We start from the raw sequence: 27,500 nt of genomic DNA on the forward strand, positions 1-27,500 counted from the left end.
TACATATATACATATATATACATACATATATACATATATATACATACATATATACATATATATACATACATATATACATATATATACATACATATATACATATATATACATACATATATACATATATATATACATACATATATACATATATATATACATACATATATACATATATATACATATATACATATATACATATATATACATATATACATATATACATATATATACATATATACATATATATATACATATATACATATATATATATACATACATCCATATATACATATATATACATACATATATACATATATATACATACATATATACATATATATATACATACATATATACATATATATATACATACATATATACATATATATATATACATACATATATACATATATATACATACATATATACATATATATATACATATATACATATATATATACATACATATATACATATACATACATATATACATATATATACATACATATATACATATATATACATACATATATACATATATATATATACATACATATATACATATATATACATACATATATACATATATATACATACATATATACATATGGGCCATGGTTTGGAAAGAACTATCTTTCTTTGATAAACTCCGTTTTTCTAGGTTTTTATCCATCGGCGATAATTTTACCCGTATTAAATGTACTTCTTCTTATGATAAATATTTAAAAAATTTAATTACTAAGAAGTTTGGGATTATAACAAATTTGGATAAACATATATTTAATTATTCTTCTCATGTTTTGTCCAATACAGAAGAATTTGTTTTATCTGCTGGCTTACAATTTTGCATTCCTCCCCCTTCTGTTGATAAAATCTCAGTATTTAGTGAAATTGAATTATTGTATACTCAATTAAAACACCATTCGCCTATCTCTACTGATGAATTAACTAGTGTTAAAATTCAGTTGGGCGAATTAGGTCGGAGGTTTTCTGCCATAAATACTAAATCTAGTGATTTTGTTTGGCAGAAAAATCATTTTGAAGCGGCAAAATTAATTAGGTCTAATCCCGACATTTATCTTTCTCGCCCGGATAAAGGATCGGGCGTTGTTATACTTAACAAAACGGATTATATCTCCAAAATGTTACAAATCTTGGACGATAAAAGTAAATTTCTCCGTTTGGGTGATTTAAGCCATGATGATACTTTTCGTATGGAAATAAAAATCCAGAAAAGATTTCTTTAACTTCATAAAAGCGGATTTATTTCTAAAGAGATTTATGATAGAATCCGACCCATTGGCTCTCAAAGGCCTAGAATGTACGGTTTACCTAAGGTCCATAAACCCAACATTCCTTTGCGACCCATTTTATCTATGCTGGGTTCTGCACAACACGAACTTGGTAAATGGCTGGTTGATCTTCTTAAACCTGTGCTTTCTTTTTATTCAGTCCATTGTATCTCTGATTCTTTTCAATTCGTATCTCAGATACAAAAATTAACTTTATCTAAAAATGCCGATTTCTTGGCTTCCTTTGACATTAATAGTCTTTATACTAATATACCTTTGGATGAAACCATTGGTATTTGTGCTGACTATCTATACCGTGGCCCCTTAAAATCTCCACAATTTCCTGAACGAATTTTCGTTGAACTGATGGAACTTGCTACTAAATCAGTCTCCTTTAGTTTCAACAATATTATGTACCGTCAAATTGATGGGATATCTATGGGTAGCCCTCTTGGTCCTTCGTTAGCCAACATTTTCGTTGGATTTTTGGAAAACGAATTATTTTCCAAAATTACTAAGCCAGCATTCTACACACGCTACGTTGATGATACTTTTGCATGCTTTCCCTCTCGGAGTGAAGCTGAACAGTTTCTTCGTCTTCTTTGCAACCTGCATCCATCTTTACAATTTACTATGGAGGTTGAAGACTGTAGCTCTCTCCCATTCCTCGACGTTCGTGTTTCTAAAGTTGGTACTACGTTTGAGACCTCTGTTTATAGAAAACCTACATTTACAGGGCTCTATCTTAATTGGTTTTCTTTTGCCCCTCAGTCTAGAAAAATAAACCTCATCAGCGCTCTTACGCATCGTGCACTTATGATTTGTTCACCAAACCGTCTTGATACGGAACTTGAGGAAATTACAAATATTTTTCTTAATAATGGATATCCCATTAATATAATAAAATCTACTATTGAACGTAAAATTACTACATTTAATAGTGGTAAACATATTGGTCCATCACGTTGTCCCATTTATCTAAAATTACCATGGTTGGGTCCTGATGGCCTTCATATTGTTAAAAGGATTTCTTCTGCTACTCAACGTTGTTTTCCAGCTACTATGCTTAGAGTAGTTTACACAACTCGAACCTTTTTCTCTTCTTTTCGTAAAGATGTTTTGCCAACCATTCAAAAGAACTCTGTTGTTTATAAATTCGTTTGTCAGTGTGGAGCTGACTACGTTGGAAAAACATCCCAAAGATTAGAAATGAGAATATCCCAACATATCCCTCGGGATATTCGACTACACCAGGTTTCGAGAATATCCGGGCACTCCCAAGCTCATGAGTCTGCCATTGGTAATCACCTGTTGTGTATAAATAGGTGTGCCGATCAATATTCCGATGGGTGGTTTTCTGTTCTATACAGTGCTAGGTCGAACTATCATCTCAATATTATTGAGGCGTTGGTTATTAACAACTCTCGACCTAGCCTGTGTAGACAAAAGATTCTTAAACACCAGTTGGAGATATTCATTGATTTAAAACAACCTGAACAGTGAGATTTTTTTTTTTCCCACTGTTCTTCCAACTGTTACCAAAATTCCCTTCTTCCCTCATTCGTTTTCTTAGTTTTTAATTCATCATTCTGACGTTTCCTCTTAGAGGGTCAGACGATAAGGCCTTAAGGTAATTTTAATAATTTCACCTGCCCATTTCTTGTTTTTTTTTGGTATTTAAATTAAATGATGTTTCCTCTGAAATTTCTCCTTCCATTTTGCTGTACCAAAAATTTACATATATACATATATATATATATATACATACATATATACATATATATACATACATATATACATATATATATATACATACATATATACATATATATATATACATACATATATATATATAAATATATATATATACTAGGAGTTCAGCCCGGCTTTGCTCAGGCCTTATGTACTGTTCATAAGTTGCCCTACGTGTAACTACATTTACGTAAGATTTCAAATATTTTTACTAATTAGTCAATTTCGTAGAGACCGCAGAGGTCAATTTTGTATAACTTAAACCCCAATTTTGATTCCTTAATATTTATTATTTTATTCTCAAATCAAAATAAAAAGTGTTACCCATGTCCAAGTTACCTACATCTAAAATTTCAAGTGCTTAGACACAAAATTGGCGGATAAATTTAGTAGCACCTGCAAAAGACAACACTTTCAACTTTGACCTTTTGGCAGCAAAATCTTACTCCCAAAACTAACTTAATTGAAATCCGCAGGTCTGAATACCCCTTATGTATAAATTTTAAATGTTTAGACGTAAAATTGGTGTAGTAGCAAAGGTAATATTTTTTAAACTTTGACCCCTTGGCAGCTCAAATTGTCAATCCAAACAAACTAAAAAGCGTGCCCTGTTTCTAAATACCCTTTATGTAAAATTTCAAATGTTTAGACCAGGAATTGGCTGAGTGATAAAGACTGCAGAGGCCAATTTTTCAAAACTTTGATCCAAATTTTAACAAATTAGTTTTTATATTTTTTGGCTTAACGCAAATGATATGGTTTGATCCATGTCCATGTATCCTACATCTAAATTTCAAGTGTTTAGAGCCAAAATTGGCGGAGGAGTTTGGTAGAGTTTTCAAAGGTCAAATCGTGTGTATTATATATATATATATATATACATATATATATATATGTGTGTGTGTGTGTGTGTGTGTGTGTGTGTGTGTGTGTAAGGACAAAAATCTGTCAATATGTTTGGAAATAGAGAAGAAAAAGCTAAATGCACAAAGTTTCATCAATCTTCATCTGGTTTCTTAAAGAGTGAAGCAGCTAAAAATGGCGCATGACGACAAAATCAATAAAATACTGACACTCTCATCGTAGACGATTTTTAATATAATGCCTCCTTTTTTTTTTTAACTCCGCATAGCATGGATCATAGAAAATTGCAAATTACATTGTCATTTCCGATCTATGCATATATGATCTGAAGGTTTTATCGCTTTGTTGCCGATATTGACGGTGTGAGACTCTTAAAACAACCTCTGCCAGGGGCCTGTGTCAAAAGCACAGACGCGTCATTAAATTAGTTGCAAAAGGGCTTTACGAATGATGGTGAATATGTTGAAAAATAAATTATTTAGGACAAAAATTCGCTCGTTTTTTAGCTCCTCAATTCTGTATATATATATATATATATATATATATATATATATATATATATATATATATAAGAAGACGAGAGAGAGAGGGAGAGAGAGAGAGAGAGGATGAACGATAGAGATTGACTGATAGAGAGATAGAGAGACCAACAAGTTTTTCTTTCTGAGAATTTTTTGGTGCTGGAAGTTGGGGTCGGGATTGGGTGCTGTTCTCAACGCAACGGGGTTCGGTGTTAAACAAATTCACGCAACACACTCCGTGAGTCAAACGCATGTAGGGGCGATTATTTACGAAGACTCGAACAGGTCGAATCCTAGCAGCAAAACTATGTAACCTACATTGCAACAAAACCGAAAATGGTAAAGCGGGAGTGGCGGCGAACGGTAAATATCACTGCCCGTCAACACACACACACACGCGCGCACACACAGAAACACACACACACACACATACATATATAGACAGAAAGAGAGAGAGAGAAAGAGAGAGAGACAGAAAGAGAGAGAGAGAGAGAGATTTAAATAAAATATGCGGACATTTCTCGAGAGCTCTTTCGGCTATCATCTCTTAAGGAGAAAATCGATCGCAATGTAAAACAATACTTTTGACGAACTAGGCACTAAGGGTAATGCAGATGTTCCAAAAAATGAAAATAAACAAACTGATTAAAATAGAAGACTTTAATCTGCATATAAGACGTTTAAAAACCAACTAAAATTTGCACAACGTAAAAAAAAGGAAAAGGAGTCAAAGTTCCCGAAAGAGAAATAACGCCTTTGTTGCTTTGTTGTCTCCTTTTGCCGGCATAGGTTTTCAGATCACAATAGAGATAGATGGTTTATGGAGTCTATTCTGTGTAATACCTCGAATCACTTTATTTTATACTTATCTACACACACACACACACACACACACACACACACACACATACACACAAACACACGCACACAAACACACGCACACAAACACACACACGTGTTTCGTCGTCCACGACTCATCAGAGTGGCTGAATCTAGCAAGATTCGAAATCGGGACCCTGTGATAAGAAGCCTAAACCTCTACCTCACACCACTACTAAATGTATCGCGTTTTATGTGGATGTTTTTATTTGTTTTTGTTAGCGATACTTTTTAAATGAATTCAATACTTTATAAGAAAGTGCATTTTTACCTAAATGCGAGTTGGGAATAATTTTCCCTTTGACCAATTTGGTACCCCATAAATGGGGAGCGGCATATATATTATTTTATAAAACATAATTATCCACTGACACGTGTTCCGCCGTCTACGACTCATCAGAGTGGCTGAATCAAGCGCGATTCGAAATCAGGACCCCGTGATAATAAGCCTATGACGAATGGCGTCCCAATGGTAGAACCTTCTTTTTTTATACTCAAAATGTGGAAACCCTGCCAAGGCGTATATGATACTAATAAAATGATTGATACTTAGCGCGTAAAATATTATTTTTTACATGGTCACCACAATTCTCAATTCTCATTTGCTAGCGATGAACGATGGCCGTGCATGAGAGACCGGAGCGCGCTTTGTAATACGAGGGTAGTTCTAAAATTAAAACCTACTGTTTTCTTTTTTTTTTTTACTAAAAAATATGGAATACTACACAACGGGATGATACGATTAAACCGAGAGATCTTTTATTCTTCTGATTTATTTTGCTACCTTGTAAACAGCATTTTCAATGCACATTTGCCAGCGATGAATGACGGCTGCACATAGGCGTTCGTAGCGCTCTTTGTAATACGAGGTTCGTTCTAACATTAAAGCCTCCCATTTTTTGGAAATCAAAACCTTACAAACATTACTCGATCTGGGGTTTCTGTCTGGAAATCCAACTGCTGGACGAAACCGTATTTTCACTACCACAACGAAGATTGTCGGCAACAGAAGCGCAGACATCCCTGAAGCACGAGTCACTTAATAAATATACATACAAAAAAAAAAAATACAACAGTCGGTTTATAATTAATAAACTGACCATTTTTTTTTTTACATGGTAGTCACCACTTATAAAGGCCCGGAAGCCACTCGGGGATAAGGGTTATTGCTTTTTCAATAATCAATGGGATAATATCGTAGTAATCTTTAGTAATGGAGATTTGATAAAGTGCCATACAATTTACGGTTTATCAGGAATTTGTTTATGTTTGACTTGAAGACATCAAGTTGTAGTCAGGTGGGAAACAGGCAAACGGAACAGAGTTTCACAGGCGTGCACTACAAAGAAGGAAGCTTTGTTCATGGAATCTACGTTTTGATTTAGGCACAGATAAAGAGTGGGAAAAATTATTGACAGTGGTTTCAGTTAGACGGGTGGTTTTTGTGACATATTGGCGAGGGGGGACCATAGATTGGAGCTCAGACGAGCACTTGCCATGAAAATAATGATAAAATAAAGACAGGCTCGAAACCTCTCTTCTATGGTAGAGAGATTGCAGGGAAGAGAAACGGGCATCATCCAGTAAGCTACGAAGTATCATCATCATCATCATCATCATCATCATCATCATCATCTGCTGCTGCTACTGCTGCTAACTGTCAAATTTCTATAGCAGCTACGCAAAAGGCAAAAAGCAATAGCACGCAACGAAAAAAATAAAAATAAAAAGGACTGATCATATTCGACCGGCATGATAATCGCCACCAACCTACATTAAAGATACATTACTATCATAAATCTTCAGCTAAAAAAATTCATAAACAGAATGGGATACTGTTATTAATTTTTTGGAAGCCATTTAAGCCACTATAACCATCATCATCTACGGTGATCCTCCAGTTAGTTGAAGAGCTAGGAAGGTGGGAGTAGTACCATTATAACGAGCGACCGTTTGTTCTCCAGAATTTATTTTTTTGTACACGGTCACCATCATTCTCAATATCCTGTTTGCCAGTAAAATCACTGACGCATCTTTGCTTATGCACACATACATGACCGGGGTTGCTATCTTTAGAACCTAACACCGTCACTCTCTGCAACAAAGTGATGAAACCTTCAGGTCATGAATGCATAAGTTCAGCCATAATTATATAATTTGGGATCCTCTATGATTCATTAAGGCGGAATAAAAATAGGACGCATTACTTGAACCTGTCGACGCACTGAATCATGAGCTCTTCTTAACGGTCACACATCATTCTCTTATTGGGGGCAAATTGCAATCTCATATTTTGTTGCGCACACGTATTTCTCTTTCCTTCTTGGTGATTATGTATATATGTTCGGGTTGGGTTTACAATCCATAATTATATGAAAAAGTGGTAAAAAACCCAAACAAAAACAAATAAATAACAAATAAATGTTACCAAAAGCAAGATCAGTTACTCTATCTACATGTGTAGTTTTTTTTTGTGTGTTTTTACTTAATGGAAAATGATTTTTCGGCTCGAAAAACAAACAATGTCAATCGTTACGCGCGTAACAAATACATTGCGGTCATTTGTCTTGTGGTCGTGTAAAGGTTGACACTGCAGTTTTTTTTTTTTTTTTTTACATTTTCACCCCAAACAAGGCACATTGCCACTTTGTTGTGAGGGGCTACTATCAGGGGCAACGACTACTGGGGTATTATGTAGGGATTTGGGCAGCAAGATGTTGGTTCACGTTGCACTTGAACTTCTGCATGTCAGTACAGTTGGGGAAGCAGTGGCCTGGAATGGAATTCCAAAGTCTAGCGGTTCTGGGGAAGAAACTACTGGAGTAGAAACATCTTTTACATCTCGGGATCTCTACAGTGTGGGGTGAGATTTTGCAGCTTGTCGGGTCTGTCGAGGGTGTTCACGTCGTGGGGGGCACAAGTGCTTGCAGTTCATCAGAGCATTCACCATTAAAATACTTGTAGAACAGGCAGAGGGATGCAACGTTTCGTCGATGGGACAGAGGCTTAAACTTAGATACCAGTTTAGGGCCTATCAGATTTGCGACTCTTTTGAAGCTTGTCAAGGAGCGAGAGACTAGTAGCCGATGCACCAGCCCAAATATGACAGCAGTACTCCATACATGGGCGAATTGTTGCCTTATAGACGTACAGGATACTTTCGAGTGTGTTTTGTTTTTAGTAAAACCACTAAAATCTACCCAATTTTGTATAAAAGTAACTTATCTTGCCTTTGGTAACATTTATTCGTTATATATTTAGCTTTTACTACGTTTTCCAAACTAAATAAATTATGAAACAAGCACGTATCTTCTTTCTTAATTGTAAGGCACTTCAACAGCATTCTGCCCTTGCTACACAGCTTTAATTTAGAAAGATAAAGACAAAATCGGGAATAACTAAATTAAAAGGAGTCCCGGGCGACATCGCGTATGTAGTGATAGTACATAATCAATTAAACAAAGCAAATAAAAAAAAAAAAATGAAAGATAAAAAAAAGAGCAAGAGAGTGGCTGGCAGTAACCATATAATGAGATGAAAGACAGGCCCCAAAAACTATTTGCCAATTAATTCGTGCAAATCCCGACGAAATTTGATCGTTTAAGAAAGTAAAACACGAACAAAAATAGGTAAAAAGGCGACAAAGTTTCCAAAGATTCGACTTTTGACCCGACATAATTTAACGAATCCAAGAAATCCGACACTAACCTTGACACACAGCTCGAATAGAGCAAGATTCGAAGAAATCGGTCAGTATCTGTACGAATATATATATATATATATATATATATATATATATACACACACACACACATTGTGTGTATGTATATACATACACACACACTATATATATATATGAGAGAGAGAAAGAGAGAGAGATAGAGAAGGGGGGTATTTGTTTTTTTTGTTTTTTGTTTTTGCGATACGTTTTGAATGAATTCAGTTATTTACGAAAGTGCATTTTTGACCTAAATTCGAGTTGGGAATAATTTTCCCTTTAACCAATCTGGTACCCCCATATGGGGAGCGGCATATATATTGTCTTTAAAATGTAATTATCCACTGACAGGTGTTTCGTCGTCTACGTCTCATCAGAGGGCTGAATCTAGCGAGATTCGAAATCGGGGCCCGAACTAGTAGGCACTAGCTGCCCAGTCGTACAATAAACTTCCATGCGATATTTTAGGGAGAGTTCTTATTTATTAGAGCCAAAACTCTGTTGGTTATTTTATTGTTTCAGATATATAACAGGGTCCTTCCCCCAGCGTAGTCCAGTCGTAAAACACAATTAAATATGCTGTAAATGCGACAAAATCTCCACTTAATATGTGTATAGATAATATATATATATATATATATATATATATATATATATATATATATATATATATATATATATATATATATATATATATATATGAAATAAAATGGAGGTAAACTAGTGTAGTGGATTACGTCTAAAAGTTTACTCTAATTTATTTTTTCTCTCGTAAAATGTATATATATATGTATATATGACATCTAATTTATATAAGGAAAACACGCTGATCATTATATATAGCCCCAATCCTCCGACTCTCTCGTCAATGACCATCCCTCTTGAAGAAGCCCGCATAAATCGGGCGAAACGTTGAGTATCCAGGTCCTTCCACCTCCATTTTATTTCATATCGTCGGATTTAATCCAGCTCAACAATCATATATATATATATATATATATATATATATATATATATATATATGTGTGTGTGTGTGTGTGTGTGTGTGTGTGTGTCTCTGTGTGTGTATGTCTGTTGTTTTATTTCAATAGATTAGAACTTATTTATCACACACACATATATGTAACTACTTCATTTAATCACATAAATTAATATAAGAAGACAATTTTATGCGTAAATTTTCAGTATTTATTTCAACAGTGCTCAATATATAGGTAGAGCTTTCTAGTAAGTTTATTCTCGTAAAAATTTCATTCCTGACAAATTCTCACGAGAATTAAACGCGGAATATTCTACGTAGCTTAATTGCCATGTATATTTCATAACTTACTATATATCTGTCTATCAATCTCTCTCTCTCTCTCTCTCTCTCTCTCTATATATATATATATATATATATATATATATATATATGTGTGTGTGTGTGCGCACGAGCGTGCGTGTGTGTGTGTTTGTGTGTGTGTGTGTGTTAATTTATGCAGGTGTCGTATTTATGATTATAGAGTATGCCATTCTTTATTACCGTCCATATTTTGGAGTACTTTCGGCAAATAATTGATTTTTGCGGCCCAAATCGTGGAAAAGTTAAAAAATCGACACACATTTTCAGACGCTCAAGTATTGTTTCGAATATATTTAAAGTTGTGTGCGCACGCGCGCGCGTGTGTGTGTGCGTGCGTGTGTGTGTGTGTGCGTGTGTGTGTGTGTGCGTGTGTGTGTGTGTATGTATCCGTGTGAGTTTCTGTTTCCCTGTGTATGTGTGTCTTCGCTTTCTCTAACTTGTTTATCTCAACATCTTAATCAGTTCCTATCTTTCTATCTTTTCTTTTAGAATGAAGTGATTTTGAGATTAAAAAAAAAGATGGATGACAGGAAACGTTCATTGAAAAACTGGTATAGTAGAGTAAATAAATTTTTAAAAAATCATCATCGTCGCCGTCGTCGTCGTCGTCATCATCATCATCATCATCGCCTACGTTCTGTCTCGAAAAACGCTTCTAAGAATAGCTGCAGGTGTAATTGTGAGGCAAAGGTTGAGTAATCAGCAACCGCATCTCACTTGAATCGGCACTGCTTAATCCCAGCGGCAAGAAGAAGTCCAGTGCGACGTGAAACAATGCTAAGATAAGCGGAGAGAACTAGGTACGGGCAAAATGAATGCCAATGCTCAAAATGTATAAACATTTTGACCTTTACTTTAAAAAAAATCACCAAAAATCAAGAAATTAACCAATTTTAATGAAATTTTCAGTATTTATGAAACAATGATCGCGGAATATAATGAAGTAATTATTTCTATTTAAATCTTAGTCGAAATGTATTATTTTGTTTAAACACAAAATACCTGTACTAAAGTTATGGTTTTCAGAAGAAAAAAAACGCAAGACTTTATTTCTGCTTTTTTTATATATAAATAAAGCATCGTAATTTGTAACAATAAAAATAAAATAAAATAATTTTTACGGGGGCATTACGAAAAAAGTCCCTAAAATCCGTATTAATGAATTTAATATAACTCGAAGAAAAATTAATTTCTCGAACTACCGATATTACCATTGAATTAAGCATTGTTTATTAAATATTTTCACACAAAAAAATTGTAATTGCAAAAAAATATTTTTACTTTTTTTTTTTTTTTTTAAATTACGGGCTTCGCATAATTTTTTAATGCAAGATTTTAATAATTTCCTTGCTCGCAAGAATATTAAACTTTCGGCGTAACATATTTTTCATATAATATTGAAAAATAATTTTTAAAAAATAGTTTAAAAACAGGAACATAGAAAAATAATTAAATTAAAAAATGCAAAAATTAATACAAATGTTCAGAAAAGAAATGTATAGATGCGCGAATGGGTAAGAAAGAACTTCCCTTTTAATTACATGACGTCATTTTCACAGTATTTCGACTGCCTGAGATTTTGGGCCTTCGTAATTTTCGTGTTTACAAAATTTTAGTTTGTTGCGTTTTGCGAACGCTTGAATCACTCGGTTTTTGGGTTAATTAATTCATGTTTTGTACAAACAAGATGTTTTTTTAATGCAATACCTTAGGAATTTACTTTCCTTATTATCTTTGAAATAGACCCAGAAAACTAATATTTATCTTTTAAAGGATTTTTACAATGAATTTATTTAACTTCAAAATTTAGCTGAATGGGTTAGCTCGCTGTGAAAACATTTTCATAACTTTTTTTTATCACGTTTACAAATATTTTTTTCTTTTTGGAAATTAAGTTTAGTCTTTAATCTTTCAAATACAATCAAAAAGTAGTTGGAAACCTACAAAAAAATTATGATAAATCGGCTTTCAAAACTTGGTCCCCCATTTTTGTCCGCCCATTTCTTGCCCGTACCTAGAAAGCACATACAACAGCTGGGATTCCCAAATGGTCACACATTTTTGTACTGAGCAGACACAACGTTACTTAACTTCTGTGGTTTAACGAGAACAGGCGATTCAACGTGACTATGCCGTAATCAATAAAATAAATAATAATAATAATAAGAAGAAGAAGAAGAAGAAGATGAAGAAGAAGAATGATAATAATAATAATAATAATAATAATAATAATAATAATAATAATAATAATAATAATAATAATAATAAGATGATGATGAAGACGAATATCAGTGCGATGATGCAAAAACATTTGCAATCGAATAGTGTGGGAAATTTCAGGTGACCCCAGGAAATACGACCTTTTATTTTTAGTGAGCAATCCTACGTGAGACCTACTAGGGTATACTACTACTATTATGCAACTAATACAACTACTACTAATATTCATATTGACATTAATTATTAGAAGAATGTAGATGCAAGGAGAGTAAGAATAACACGCAGCACTATTGCGAAAGTACAAAGAGCGAGCACCAACCAGACCTCCTCTGGGAAGACACGATAATAGTGAAACCTTGCAGAGGCGTATTATCCCTCAACTTCCAGAGGACACCAACGTTCGTTTTTTTTTGTTTTTGTTTTTTTTTGCGAGAAATTTGCTGTTTCGATAGCGCAAAAATTATTTGCGATTGTTAATGGAGAAAGTGGGCAATGCTAAACATTTGAGGAGACTCGCTGTCACTCAGACTCAAGGGAAATATTACCGACTATGGTCAGCGAGATTAAACTAATAATTTTTCACCATAAAAAATGCCTTCATAATCTTACCATCATTCCTGGAATTACTTAGAAAGAAATTTAGTGTTCATAAAAGGCGGACAAAAATTCTAGGAAGGTACTTACAGTAAACCTGTTTTTGTACCATCTATTTATTTTACATTTTAATCTATGTAATCTTCTACCACCTTAGGTGTGTCTCGTTTTTGTGTAACTATCCATCATTCTTTAGGGGTGCGTTATAATGGACCTTGTGTCTTAATCTCGTGTGAGATGCATTATTCCCCTCAGACAGGATCACAGTTAAATGTAGATTGTTATTGGTCTTGCTTTATACACTGAACTAGGAAACATGACACAATACAATATTAAAACCAAGAGGGGGTCAGTAAAATTATCTGAAGGTTAAAATCGACAGGTGTCCCCACAATGGCAAACATGGTGAACCCTATACAAAAAACGGCCCTCGTCCGAGGCGGGTTGAACAATTTACAAGCGGTCTATAGTCGCATGTAAGTGTAAGTCAGAAAGGATGGAGGTGTTAGGTTTTTGCAATCTTTACAAGACTGTGTCAAAGTCTTCCTATATACAGCGTCTAGTATTCCCACATAGTCAGCAATTTCGTACTGAGCAGGCTCAAAATCGCCATATAATCATTATGCAGTACATTGTTAGCATTCTAATCAATTTCATCCATCTAACTGTAAGCTAGAAGAATGCCACTGGTGCAATGATATTTATGGATCACTTTATAGACAGATGCAAGAATATCAAATACCAAATGCATGCAAGTAGAAATGATTCATGCATTTAATCGTTATTTTCATGGCAAGTGCTCGTCTGAGCTCCAAACTATGCTCCCCTTTTCCAAACTTTCGCTAGAAACACTCGTTTAGCGGAAAACACTATAAATACTTTCCTCCACTCTTTATCTGTGCCTAAACCTAATCGTAGATTCCATGGACAAAGTTTCTTTCTTAGAACTGCACACTTGTGGAACTTTTGCCTGCTTTCCAGCTGACTATAATATAGTCATCTTCAAGTCCAATGTAAACAAGTTCTTGATGAGCTGTTCCCCTTAAGTAATCAAATTTACCAAATTTCCACTACTAACAATTATTACGACATTGTCGCATTAACCACTGTACACTTATTAACCCTTATCCTCGAGTGGTCTCTGAGCCTTGATATGTGGTGATTCCTTTGTAAAAGAAAACTTTAAAAAAAAAACGAAAAAAGAAAACCACAAAGAAAGAAATTAAGAATTACGTATATAAAATACGTTTGGAAGGCTAGAAAACAACACATTTTTTTAATTAAAAAAATATTTGTTTATTCAGATATTTGATGATAAACATCCTTGTCAATGAAAGCCTGTTATTTTTGTTCTCTTTTTTCTTGTCCACATAGTGGAATCCACGTGTAAGAGTGTTAGTCCGCAGCTCTTATAAAGGTATGATTTAAAAAAAAAAAATTATAAGCAGAGTATCGCGTTAGCCACGCAAAATGAATTATAGAAATGTTAGCTGCGTTAGAAGCGTTGCATATATTTTTTAATTAAAAATTACGTACCCAAAATAATTAGCGCTGGAATAGTATTAAAAACGTGGGGCAAGCTATCACAAGAAGAAGCAATGGCTACGTCCAGTGAATACAATATAACGAAATAGTTGATTACAGATAAAATAACACTTATCTTTTATAGACAATAGTTAAACCTGGTGATAATAAAAGTAAAAATATATGATGTGATAGAAGGCGAGGAGACACCTCCAATGAAAACTTATAAACAGAAGTAATGTACACCATAAACACCGAAAATACCGTAAACAACGATTACTTGATCACAAGGGAAGAATCAGAGGAAGATGAAGTCATCAAAGAAATTACAAACGAGAACAACGCGAGACTTTTATTCTTAACAAATAAAGAGTGGGAGAGTATAAGCGCAGAAAGAGAAAATGTTAACCTGAATGTCCCATATATCTTTATCGGGGAGGGAGAGTACATTCTAGATTTTCACTGGACTGGATAGATGATTTAAGGAAAAATAAACCCACGAGTGTTAGCAGAAAGAAATTAAATGCGAGAATGTAAAATTAATTTTAACAGTTATCGAGAGAATACTGGAAAGAGTACTGGTCATTTCGTAAGGAAATTGAGACTTCCGGTCATTCAGATATCGGCGGACAAAACATGTTGTTTAAAAGTGATAATCGATGAAGACTGGCGAGAAAACATCTATCGAGTGGTGGTGGTAGTGGTATTATTATTATTATTATTATTATTATTATTATTATTATTAATAATAATATTATTATTATTAATAATATTATTATTATTATTAATAATAATATTATTATTATTAATAATAATAATATTATTATTATTAATAATAATATTGTTATTATTATTATCATTATCATTATTATTATGATTAGTAGCATTACTCTTATCATTATCAATAATATTGTTATTATTATTATCATTATCATTGTCATTATTATCATTATTATTATTAGTAGTAGTAGTAGTAGTAGTAGTAGTAGTAGGAGTAGTAGTAGTAATAGTAGTAGTATTTACTCAATAGTTATACTTACAAAGCATCATCAAAGATTGCTATTTGAGAATAACTTGTAGTTCTCCCTGGAGTCTGAGTGACAAGCAGTCTCCCAAGAAGTCCAGTACCCCCACCTCTTTCGATAACCTTTGCAAAAGAATTTGCATTATCGCTACAGCCGCTTATCATTGATTTCCCTTTGGCGGCGACCATTGATCTTCGCTGGAATTTGGGTGGCAATAAGGCCCCCCTTCAAGGTTCCAGTCCTCTTTGCACTCAGCCAGCGAGCGTCTGATTAGTGCTTTCTTTCCTAGGTCTTTCCATTCTCCTCAGCTCTCATTATTTGGTGTGGTGCCCGTTTATGGTGACAATCACACACAGAAAAAAAGGGAGGAAGGTATCTTACAATTATATAGTTTTAGTTTTCATAATTCCATGTGATGTTCCTTTTTGTTCTGCCTGTGTAGCCGTTTCTGTGTTCAGTTTGTGTGTAGCTTATGTGTTGTGTTAGTCTTAAGGCGCAAGGGTTCTCCTTAATATTTCTGCAGTTTTTCATTATTTAAATTTGTTGTATCTCCTCAACAATGCCTCTGATTCCAATTTCCCCCATACCTTTTTTCAAAGTTTTCAGTATTACTCCTAGCGCTCCTACTATTAGTGGTGTTATGTTAACGTTTCTCAATTTCCAGATCCCTTTGAGCTCTCTGGCCAGTTTCGTGTATTTGCTTCGCTTCTCTGTGTCCTTCATCTTCAGTCTGTGGTCTGCTGAAACGGAAAATCTACAAGCTGGCAAGTCTTTTCCATCTTATTAACTCTTATGATTCTTGTTTTCTTGTGTCTTGTCGATCCTTGCTTTAATGTGTTTGGTTCTAATCGCGTTACCTTGTGCAGCTGTTATTAATGATTTAGTTTCCCCGTTTAGGTTTTCTTTTTCTAACCATTTCCAAGTGTTTTCGCCAGTCTTTTTTTTTATTTATCTAATCCTTATGAATCGCCCATATAGCTGTTTCCCTTCTCATGTTTATTTCCTCCTCTAATTGCTTGTCTCCTTTTCTGTCTTGTCGGTTTCGTCCGGGTCTCTTGCTGCAGTGATTATTCTTTCGGTTTTGTGCATTATGCGATTTTTGTAATTCTATTTTAGTGTTATTCACACAGTTTTTCCTTTTCACATAGAATCGATGTAATAATAATGCACAAGTTTCCTGGTCTTCTGACCAAAATTTCTTAGTTCTTCTTTAGTCCAGCTTAGAAACGGTTTAGAGTATCTTATTAGTGACACTGTCCACGTGTTTATTCCTTTAATTAGGTTTATATTATATAGTTTATTATTATTGGCTCACATGGAGCTTTCACTCAAGTAAGCAAACAATCTGATTGGAGACCTGTGGTGTTCTCTGGAAGCTGAGTGACAACAAGTCTCCCCAGACGTCCCGCACTCTCCTCCCTTCGATATTATTTGCAAATAAATTTGCATCATCGCAACAGCCTCTTACCATTGCTTTCTCGCTGGCATTAGCCATTGGTTTATACTGGAATTTGAGTGGCACTAAGCCTCCCCAAGATCCCAGTTCTCTTCGCACTTGTCCAGCAGAGGTTTGGCCACTCCTCGGTCTTTCTATCCTCCTTGTCCCTTCTCGGCTCTTTGGTATCAATCACTTTTCTATTGTGGGGAACGGCGGTGAAATAATGGAGGGATGCATGATGGGGGTGTAGAACATGTAGTTCTGCAGCTTCGGTGTTTTTCATTCCCTGTAACGCTTCTTCGTTATATTGTATTGTGTTATTCTCCGCACTCAAGGTTTTGTTAATATTTCAGCTGTTTTCCTTATCGTTAGGCGTTGTAATTTTGCAGCCATTCCTTTGATTTCAATTTCTGCCATTCTTTTTTCCAGTTTTTTCGGAATTGTTCCTAGTGCTCCTACTATTATCGGTACTATTTTGATTTTCTTCATCATCCAACTCCCTTTAAACTCTCTGGCTAGTTCTGTGTATTTGCTTCGTTTCTCCTTTTCTTTCATACTCACCGTGTGGTCAGCTGGGACAGCAAAGTCTACGATTTTACAGGATTTTTCTTTCTTGTTAATTATTACGACATCTGGTCTTCTTGCTTGGATGGGTTTGTCCGTCTGTATGTTCATGTCCCATAGGATTTTGTGGTTCTCTTTTTTGAGTGCTGTTGCGGGTTTATGCTTGTACCATTTATCTATACGTTCAAGATGCAGCCGTTTGCACAATTCCCAGTGCACCGCCCTCCCCACTTGGTCGTGCCTGTTTTTGTATTCCTTTTGTGCCAGTTTACTGCATTCACTTACTATATGGTTTATCGTTTCGTCTCTTTGTCCACAGAGTCTGCATTTGCTGTTTTCTTGTGTTTTATCGATCCTTGCTTTGATATGGTAGGTTCTTATCGAGTTATCTTGTGCTGCAGTTATTAGAGATTCAATTTCTCGGTTTATATGTCCTTATTATTATTATTATTATTATTATTATTATTATTATTATTATTATTATTATTAGTGATACAATTATTATAATAATTATTATTATTATAATAATTATTATAATTATTATTATGATTGTTATTATCATTATTTATATTATTATAATCATAATTATAAGTGTTATTACTATTATTGTTACGATTATTATGATTATTGTTATTATTGCTATGAAAATCATTATAATTATGTAATTATGATTATTATTATTATTATTATTATTATTATTATCATGTTTATAATAGTATTATTGTTATTTTTATTATAATAATTATAACTATTATAATTAATGTTATAATTATTATTCATATTATTATTATTTTTATGTAACATTCTTCTTCTTATTATTATTATTATTATTATTATTACTATTACAGTAATTATATTAATTATTATAATTGTTCTTATCAAAATAAACTCTGGGAATTAATGTCATGTCTTTTCAGGGAGACGTTTATGAATGAAATCAGAATTATTACTATTATTATTATTATTATTATTATTATTATTATTATTATTATCATCGTCATTATACTTGTTATGTTAATAATTATTATTAATATTAGGAGAAACTTCAAAAAGAAAGTATGCGTGAAAAAAGAACAAAGTGGCCAAAATGTCTGTAGAGTCTCTAAATTGATTAAAATGTTAAACAAAAGTGCAGGGATAGCCTCGTTCAAACCTCGACTGGGAGGGCATTGGGAGTACCAGTAATTAGGAGTCCAGTTGTAAAATAGATATGGGAGAAATTATCAGCGATTATCACCCAAATTTCAATTATTATACACGTCTATGTGAAAAATAAAAAAGTTTCAATAGCGATCAAAAGATGCCGTGAACACTGGAAAAATCAGGAGACATGAAAATTAACCACATTTATCATTGAGCTATAACTATTAGAGAGTTATGTGAGAACCTGACTTAATAAAATTATTGAAATACATATATAAATTGAAAGAAAAAAAAATTGAGAGTCGTATGATAAAACACAAGATGGCAACTTAGGAATGTCTAGTTAGAAATCCTATTTTATTCTCAGCTTTAGTGTAACGAATGGCGAAGTTCCGGATGAAAAGTTAAAATCACGAAATAACATTCAAAACACATTTTTCATTTGTCATGAATATTAAAATACAACCAGAGTTTTATACGATTGTCCTTCAAAGCTTGTACCTTAGGTTGATTACTTTATCTGTCTATTCTAAACACACACACACACACACACACACACACACACACACACACACGGGCAAGCGCGCGCGCACACACACACATAAAATGTGTGTGTGTTTATGAGAAACTATATATAATTATATTTCACCATTTCTTCATACCAATGACTTCATGAGGCTCGATGTAATTACAGATCATCTAACAAATAAAAAAAAAATCCAAATTTAAAGATGTTGACCATCTTACTGTTTATTTTTTAAAGCACGTTTACATGCATAATTTGACAGCACCTGTTTCGTAGCGGAGGATCATTCGTGTAATTATTATGTCAATCTTTGGAATTTATTCCGCCTTTTACTAACCAGAAGAAAAAAAAATTAACTTTAAAAGAAAATAAAAACATCTTTGCATGATTACAAAATCCGAAATTGGAAGAGAAGTTGCAATATTTTTTTCAATTTATTACGTCATCTTTATTTGCTTTTAAAGTTTATTATTTCATTTTAACCTAATGAGTTAATATTTTGTTTCATTTTGTACAGACCCGTTTCGTTATGCAGAAACAACCGGTTATTATTATGCCAATCTCGTTTTTTTTTCGTGCATATACTCTTCAGAAATGATTGAATATTTGCATTCATAACCTGAAGGATTGATCTCGCTGTATCAGATATTGTTGTCTGATACTGTAAGAAAGCGACCTCTGCTAATACAGGTGTCAGAAACAGAGATGCTTTATTGAATTCCTGATAGAAGTACATTGAGAATTGCAAAGAATATGAAGAAAAATTATCCCTGTAGCATAATATGTAACCCACTCCGTCTTCGTAGCTCTTAATGTTTTGAACTACCATAATCTATATATATATACACAGTGTGGTTCACTTAAAAGTAGTCCGACCACTCAAATTCTTCTCTAATCTTTTTTTTTCATCTTAAGTGGGCCACTTAAAAGTAGCCCGGTCTCGCTCTCTCTCTCTCTCTCTTTTTCTTATAGACCAACTCACACCACAAGAGAAAATGCAATTCTTTTACTAACAAAGTCGCTCTAAATGCCACTGGTTTCACAGATTACTGAGACGAGTTCATGACATGTTTACAGAAGAGAGAACAATTAGCAAAAAGGTTGTGGCTACCATGTTTCCCGGACTTGTACTCATGTTAATTTTATCTTTACAGGGGACTTAAAAAAAAGTTTATGCAAATAATCCTCACAATCTGTATCAACTAAATAACAACATAACGAACGCTATCAGAAGAATCACCAGAGAAGATCTACGTGGAGTACCTGCAAACGTTGTTAAACGTGCTCAGAAAAGCTTAGATGCCAACGGGGAGCACTTCCAGCATCTCCATCTCTTTCTCTCTCTCTCTCTCTCTCTCTCTCTCTTTATATATATATATATATATATATATATATATATATATATATATATATAACAACTCTTGCTTACATTTTCTTTAGTAATAACCTGTACATTTCAGTTGACCTATTTTTTGCCCTATATTTTTTTCGCGCCTTTTAACATCCTTTTTGTCTAGGTCTTTTTGACATTTGTTTTTCTATCTTACATTTAATTCTATCACCATTTATTTTTCCTCTTCGTCTTCCCTGATCTTTCTTATTATGTCTCGGCAGTCGCGTGAAAAGCATATCTTATTTTCTTTTATTAATATTATTGGAATTTTCCCCTTTTCTTTTCTTTGTACAGATTTGTGAATTATTCCATGGATTTCGGCCTTTTGGATTATTTTGGACCATTTTCCAATTACGTGATTTCCTTGGATTTTACTTGTGAAAATGGAAACTCAATTAACTTCCTTAGAGTTATATTTTTGAATTATACCGTCATCGAATTATTTACCTTTCACCAGATTACCCATTCACATGTAGTAACCTTTTTCTTCACCATATTCTCTCTGCTCCACTTTTTGTTATCAAGTAAGATGTTTGACTTACTTGTTGTTTCATCAAATACTTTTGTATGCAAAATCCGATCCCGCATTTTGCTTTTTCCTACCCTCTGATGAGAAGAAAAGTATTTCTTCGAAACTCCGCGGATTAAGAACAATCCACTTATAAAGTGTTTCCTTTTCAGATTACATATGTTTTTAACTCCTTTTCAAAGTGTTTTTAACATGTTTTATTAACTGTTTGCTCCTATATGTATATATATATATATATATATATATATATATATATATATATATATATATATATATATATGCGTCGAACATTTAAGTTAATATTTCTAATAGGGCAAAACACAGTTTCCACTTAAGCGCGATACAAGATTCTTCTACACGGAATTGATTTTGATTTGTCTATATTAAAGTCATTACTTCCGTAATAATAGCTTTTCACCGTTTTAGATTTGAGTTTATATAGACTGGTCCAATTTTTAACACCCCTCCTGATACAGTTGTATTAAGATTAAACATTTGTTTTAGAGGGGTTATAATGGATACACAACGGTTTATGAAATGTTGATGTATAATAAGCTTATACATACAAATAATAATGTAATCTTATATTTACAAATGTGATGACTTTTTGCCGAGTTGCATTGACGGTATTTTATATATATATATATATATATATATATATATATATATATATATATATATATATATATATATATATCCACACACATTAGCAGTTAAGCCCGGCTTTTCTCGGGTCCTATGTACTGTTCATAATTTTATGTGCATATATATATATATATATATATATATATATATATATATATATATATATATATTAAATGTTTGACTCATGTCTAAGTAACCATAATCTAAAATTTCAAGTATTTAGACCCAAAATTTGCGGAGGTGTTTGGTAGAATTTGCAAACGTCTACTGTTTCAACTCTGACGTCCTGGCAGCCAAATTTTCGGTCCAAAACTGATTAAAAATCTTGCTGCTGTTTTGGATACCCTTTAGGTAAAATTTTAAATGTTTAGACCAAAAAATGTCTGAGTGATTTAGTAGAGACCGTAGAGGTCAGTTATTTTTTTAGCTTTGACCCCAGCTTTGACCCCTTAACATTTATTGTTTTGGGCTCGAATCAAGTTCAAAAGTTTGATTCATGTCAAACTAACCTACATTAAGCATTTCAAGTGTTTTGACCCAGAATTGTCGGAGAAGTTTGATAGAGATTTCAAAAGTAAAATCGTGTAACTTTGACCCCTTAACAGCCAAATTTCTGACAGAAAACCGATTAAAAAGATTTTCCCAAATCTCAATACCCAGTATGTCAAATCTCGAGTCTGTAGACTGAAAAATGACAGAGTAGTTTTGTAGGAAAATGCACACACACACAGACAGGCAATTTAACTTTTATATAAATAATCTGGAGCAGCGATTCAATCTCAAGAATTGCAGAAAACATTGCAGTTACAACATTTATCGTAGCTTTGATTAAGTTGATTTTGAAGTTTGGGGAAATTATCAGTACAAAAAATAAACTACAAAAAAAAACAACTCATGGTCACATTAAGGAGAGTGATCTACTGAAGAAAAGTGATATCAAATCACAATGAAATGGACTCAGATATTTTTTTGTCATTTTGAAAAATGAAAAAATAAATATGAAGAAAAGAATGGTAGAAAGCTACAATTAAGAATAAAAAGTGTGAGTTTAGCCTCAAACGGAGCTTCTGATTGGGTCATTTGATGTTATTTACGAACTATTTGTTCTGATTTCGTTATGAGTTTACTATGATCAAATTAGAAATTAAATTTGGAAAATTGAAAGAAAGATATGGGTTTTTTGACTCAAAATGTAATTAGAACAGTTCCTGTTAAAATCATAAACGTCTTCCTTAAATAAGATACTTGAAATAATCTTAGCTATGGTTGGTCAAATTTTGAATATCTGTAACTGCGGAAGAGAGCTTTCCGAGGTTATTACACGTTAGAATAGCATAATGCTTTTTTAGATAGAAAATCAATACGCCTATGGGTTAAAAATTTCAGAGGTAGAGTTTCGACATTTAAAATAAAGCCACCCGGAATGACCTAGAAGCGTTCGATTGACAGACAGTATTCGAGCTATGAGACTTTCTTTTACTCGGTCTCCTGCACGTTCAGCTCGCAAAAATTCTTTCATCAAGGGATTGTCTGATCGAACATTCAGAACAAACTGATATGTAGTTCCATCCATATAAATTAATGATTGTTAAAAAAGTACAACTGGGAAGATAGTATGTCAAAATGTGGGAGATATTTCTGCCGCACCCTGTATATTAATCGTTCGAAAGAAGATATATATATGGATGTTGTATTCATCACATGTATAATTATTAGGGCTATTACAACTGCATATTTATTTTTTTTTGTTTTGACTCTCGAGTATATATCCGACACAATAAGACACAATGAATCAATCGAGAACCACATCACTCTATATAAAAGCACATAAAATATCAACGTATACACACAATGAAAAAAATATACTGTTGTCCTGGTCCTAATAATAATGCAAAAATGTGTGAAATTGACTAAATCCATGTAAACTGATATTTACATTTCATTCATATATGCATTACGTAAATCAGAAGAATGCAAAATCAGTTTCGTGTTTTTACATAAAATTAAATAAAACTGACCTTTTGGTTTCCACGTGTAATTGTCTTTGCTTAATAACCGTTGCTGCAAATCGTCAGTCTTAGAATATCCTGAAAAATACAATGATTACAAAAAAAAAAGGTCAATATTGTTAAAGAATAGCAGATTCGTTAATTAAAGGGGGGAAAGGTCAGAGACGCTTCCGCTGATCGCAAGCTAGGCAAGTCACGTGACTTTCACGCGGGATTCTTCTTATATTCTTTTTCTTTTGCCTCAGATCTCTTGATCGAGAAAAGATGTGTCTAGCAGCTGTCTCCTAAATAGTTCTCTTTTTAAATGTTACCCTTTATCCGCGACTTGCCTTCGGGTCTTGGTAAGTGGTAACTCCTTTGTAAAAAAAAAAAAAAAAAAAAAAAAAATAATAATAATAATAATAATAATAATAATAAAAAAATCAAGACTATTTACTAAGCTGCGCTCATTAAATTCATTTTAAATAAATGTCGGTGAAGACATTTGGAGTCAAGACTCGTTTTAAATCCTAAAACAGTTCACCAACGTCACGGCTTTTAGATTTATCTCTTTTAATCTGGACATTATAACAAAACGAACACGACATGCATATAGATGCACACTAATTCTTTTGTCTTTTTTTACAAGGTGGTCACCACTTATCAAGACCCGGAAGCCACGCAGGGATAAGGGTTATTGTAAGTACAGTACGTTAGTGTGGAGATTTAATAAAGTGTCTACTTAAGGGGGCGGTTCATCAGGAATTTGTTTACGTTGGACTTGAAGACATCCAAGTTGTAGTCAGGTGGGAAGCAGACAGACGGAACAGAGTTCAATACATTCCCCCAAAAAAACGATTTACACATAAAAAACAAATTAATAACCCTATATTCCATTTATATAGACGCACCATACATTTTGAATTATAACAGTTATGCTAATGGAAAAATTTTATCACGTCATAATTGCAGCACATTATTTTGAGTACAACGAATACATTTCGTATGAAAAAAAACGCGCCGCATATTTTGAAAATATTGTATATGCGTTTTACTCTAACTAAATTCTCTAAAGAAAATGTCTAATAAAAGTTGAAATGACTTTTGTTTTCTTTTTTTTTTAAATTTTCTATATATACGAGGTTCCTTCACTAAGTTTCAAGATTTTTCATATGGGTACTTGCATTGATAGTACACACATGAAAATATAGTATCCTTCGAAGTAATCTCCTCCGACTGCAATACGTTGTTATACCGTTGCAAAAATTATGGAAGGCACTATGGGAGTCCTCTTGTGTAAGTGTATAAATGATCCTCGCTACAGCCTCTTTCAAATCATCAAATGCCTCATAACGTCAGCCCTGAAGAATATACTTGAACATGGAGAATAACCAAAAGTCACAGAGCAATGGCTAGATTATAGGAAAGATGAGAAAGTATTTTGATGCCCGTCTTTGACAAGGATGGAGATGTGGAATGGTGCATTCGCTCAGATTTACCGCATCTTCAATTCCTCGTGAGTAATCGTGTATACAGTTCGCACACTGACATCAAACTGTGTACTTATTGTCTCTATAGACACACAACGGTCCTTGTCCATGAAATTCGTTATTTGGCCAATCGACTCTGGTGTTCTGACTTTCTTACTCCTCTCACACCTCACATCATCGCTGAAGACTCCATGCCTTCTTAAATCTCTTGTGCCACAATAAAATGCTTGTACATTCATACAAGATGTCCCAAAAGCAGTCTGAAGCAGTCCATATGTTTCTGTGGCATTTTGTTCTAAGTTTAAAACAGAGTTATATTGCATATCGTTCTTCTGAATTGTCATCGCGTCTGGAGTACATTTTTGAAATTCACCAGCTCTTACACACAGGCTTTAGCAGGATGTATTCAATTCCTGATGTAGCTGATCGTCTGAAATTGAAGTCAGAAAAAATAAGCTAGTAATCTCATACGGTGTGTAGCAATAACATATTGAATGGTCAAGAATCTTCGACAATTTTAAATTTCTGTATGAACAAAGTCTTGAAACTTCTTTAAGGAACCTCATATATATATATATATATATATTTATTAATATATGTGTATATATATGTATATATATATATATATATATATTGTATTTTGTGTACAGAAAGTTGTTAGATGAGATAAGTCATCTCAGATGAGTATTGGCTGAAGAGAGCTTGATATGGATATCTAAAAAGGTCCTAATTATCGGGCTTGAAACCGACGGTACCAATGACTTATCTCATCTAACAACTTTCTGTACACTAAAACCAAAATATAAATACGCTATTATTTTTTGGATTTTCCTTTTAATTGAGCACTCTGCTGGATTTCTTTAAAAAAAAAAAAACTAATCATATATATATATATAAATAAATAAATATATATATATATATTTATATATATCTTTTGGTGTAAAATCTCCAAGGTTTTACGCAGCATCAGTGTCGTCATCATTTTGTGTCTACCTTATAATTGTGTATATTTTTCACGAACGCCAAAGGACGCTAAATGGAATAAGAGAAGCCACAATTTCCGCTACTGTTTATCGTGCAAATTTTATTAATCAAAGATCTCAGTACATTTATTGAAAATATGCGCGAAAATCAAGTTGAAAGCTCACCTTAGAAAAAATCTTTTAATAATAAATATAATCTCACTAGTAGTGGAATTTGATATTTTAAAATTGCCAATAATCATTTTTTTATACGATTATGTTTTCTTCAAGAATTTGGAAATACTTACTCAAAAATCACTGTTAAAATTCTATATCGCGGAATACTGGAAGTTTAAATCTTTGAAAACAATTATTTTACATCATTCTATTTTTGTTGTAATTAAACTAATTTATTGTATATTAGTGAGATTGACTTAAAAAAAAACGTAATTATACGGATTTTATTTTACGTTTTTATTTGCATCTTAATAGTAAGTGAAATAAATAATAGGCATATATATGAACAATATATATATATATATATATATATATATATATATTTGGGAATAGTTGTAAGCGTCTCTGAGGAGTGACTGGATGGAAGTTTTACAGTTCTATGGATGAGAGGTAATTGTCCATCCTTTCACGAAACAGCTGTAAGAGCTTAACGCCAAAATAAGTGAATTTCTATTCATTTAGGTTGTGATTTTATTCAATTTACGTATATATATATATATATATATATATATATATATATATATATATATAGTTTATACATGTAGATATTATTATTATTATTATTATTATTATTATTATTATTATTATTATTATTATTATTATTATTTACATTCTTCAGCTTTATAAAATGTTGCAATTTTGATAGACCTACATTTATTTGTTTAGTTTTCGTGACATAACTTATGTTCGAGAGTAGAATAGCAAAAAAATTATTTTAGCGAATATATATATATATATATATATATATGTGTGTGTGTGTGTGTGTGTGTGTGTGTGTGTGTGCGTTTCTGTGTATACATATATATACATATATATATATATAGATAGAGAGAGAGAGAGAGAGAGAGAGAGAG

At 33.0% G+C, this 27,500-nt stretch overlaps 1 protein-coding gene across 1 annotated transcript in view; it reads right to left on the reverse strand.

Moving 5' to 3' along the window:
* The window catches only part of LOC145293749 (uncharacterized), a 332,672-nt gene that overhangs the window by 151,609 nt on the left and 153,563 nt on the right, over positions 1-27,500 (reverse strand). Inside the window, exon 2 of the mRNA XM_080140230.1 lies at positions 23,988-24,056. Coding sequence (XP_079996356.1) covers positions 23,988-24,056 — 69 coding nt within the window. The remainder of the gene's footprint in view (positions 1-23,987; positions 24,057-27,500) is intronic.

Source organism: Euprymna scolopes, chromosome 15 (genome assembly GCF_053919585.1).
Source record: "Euprymna scolopes isolate OS-2025 chromosome 15, ASM5391958v1, whole genome shotgun sequence".
NCBI lineage: Eukaryota > Metazoa > Mollusca > Cephalopoda > Sepiida > Sepiolidae > Euprymna > Euprymna scolopes.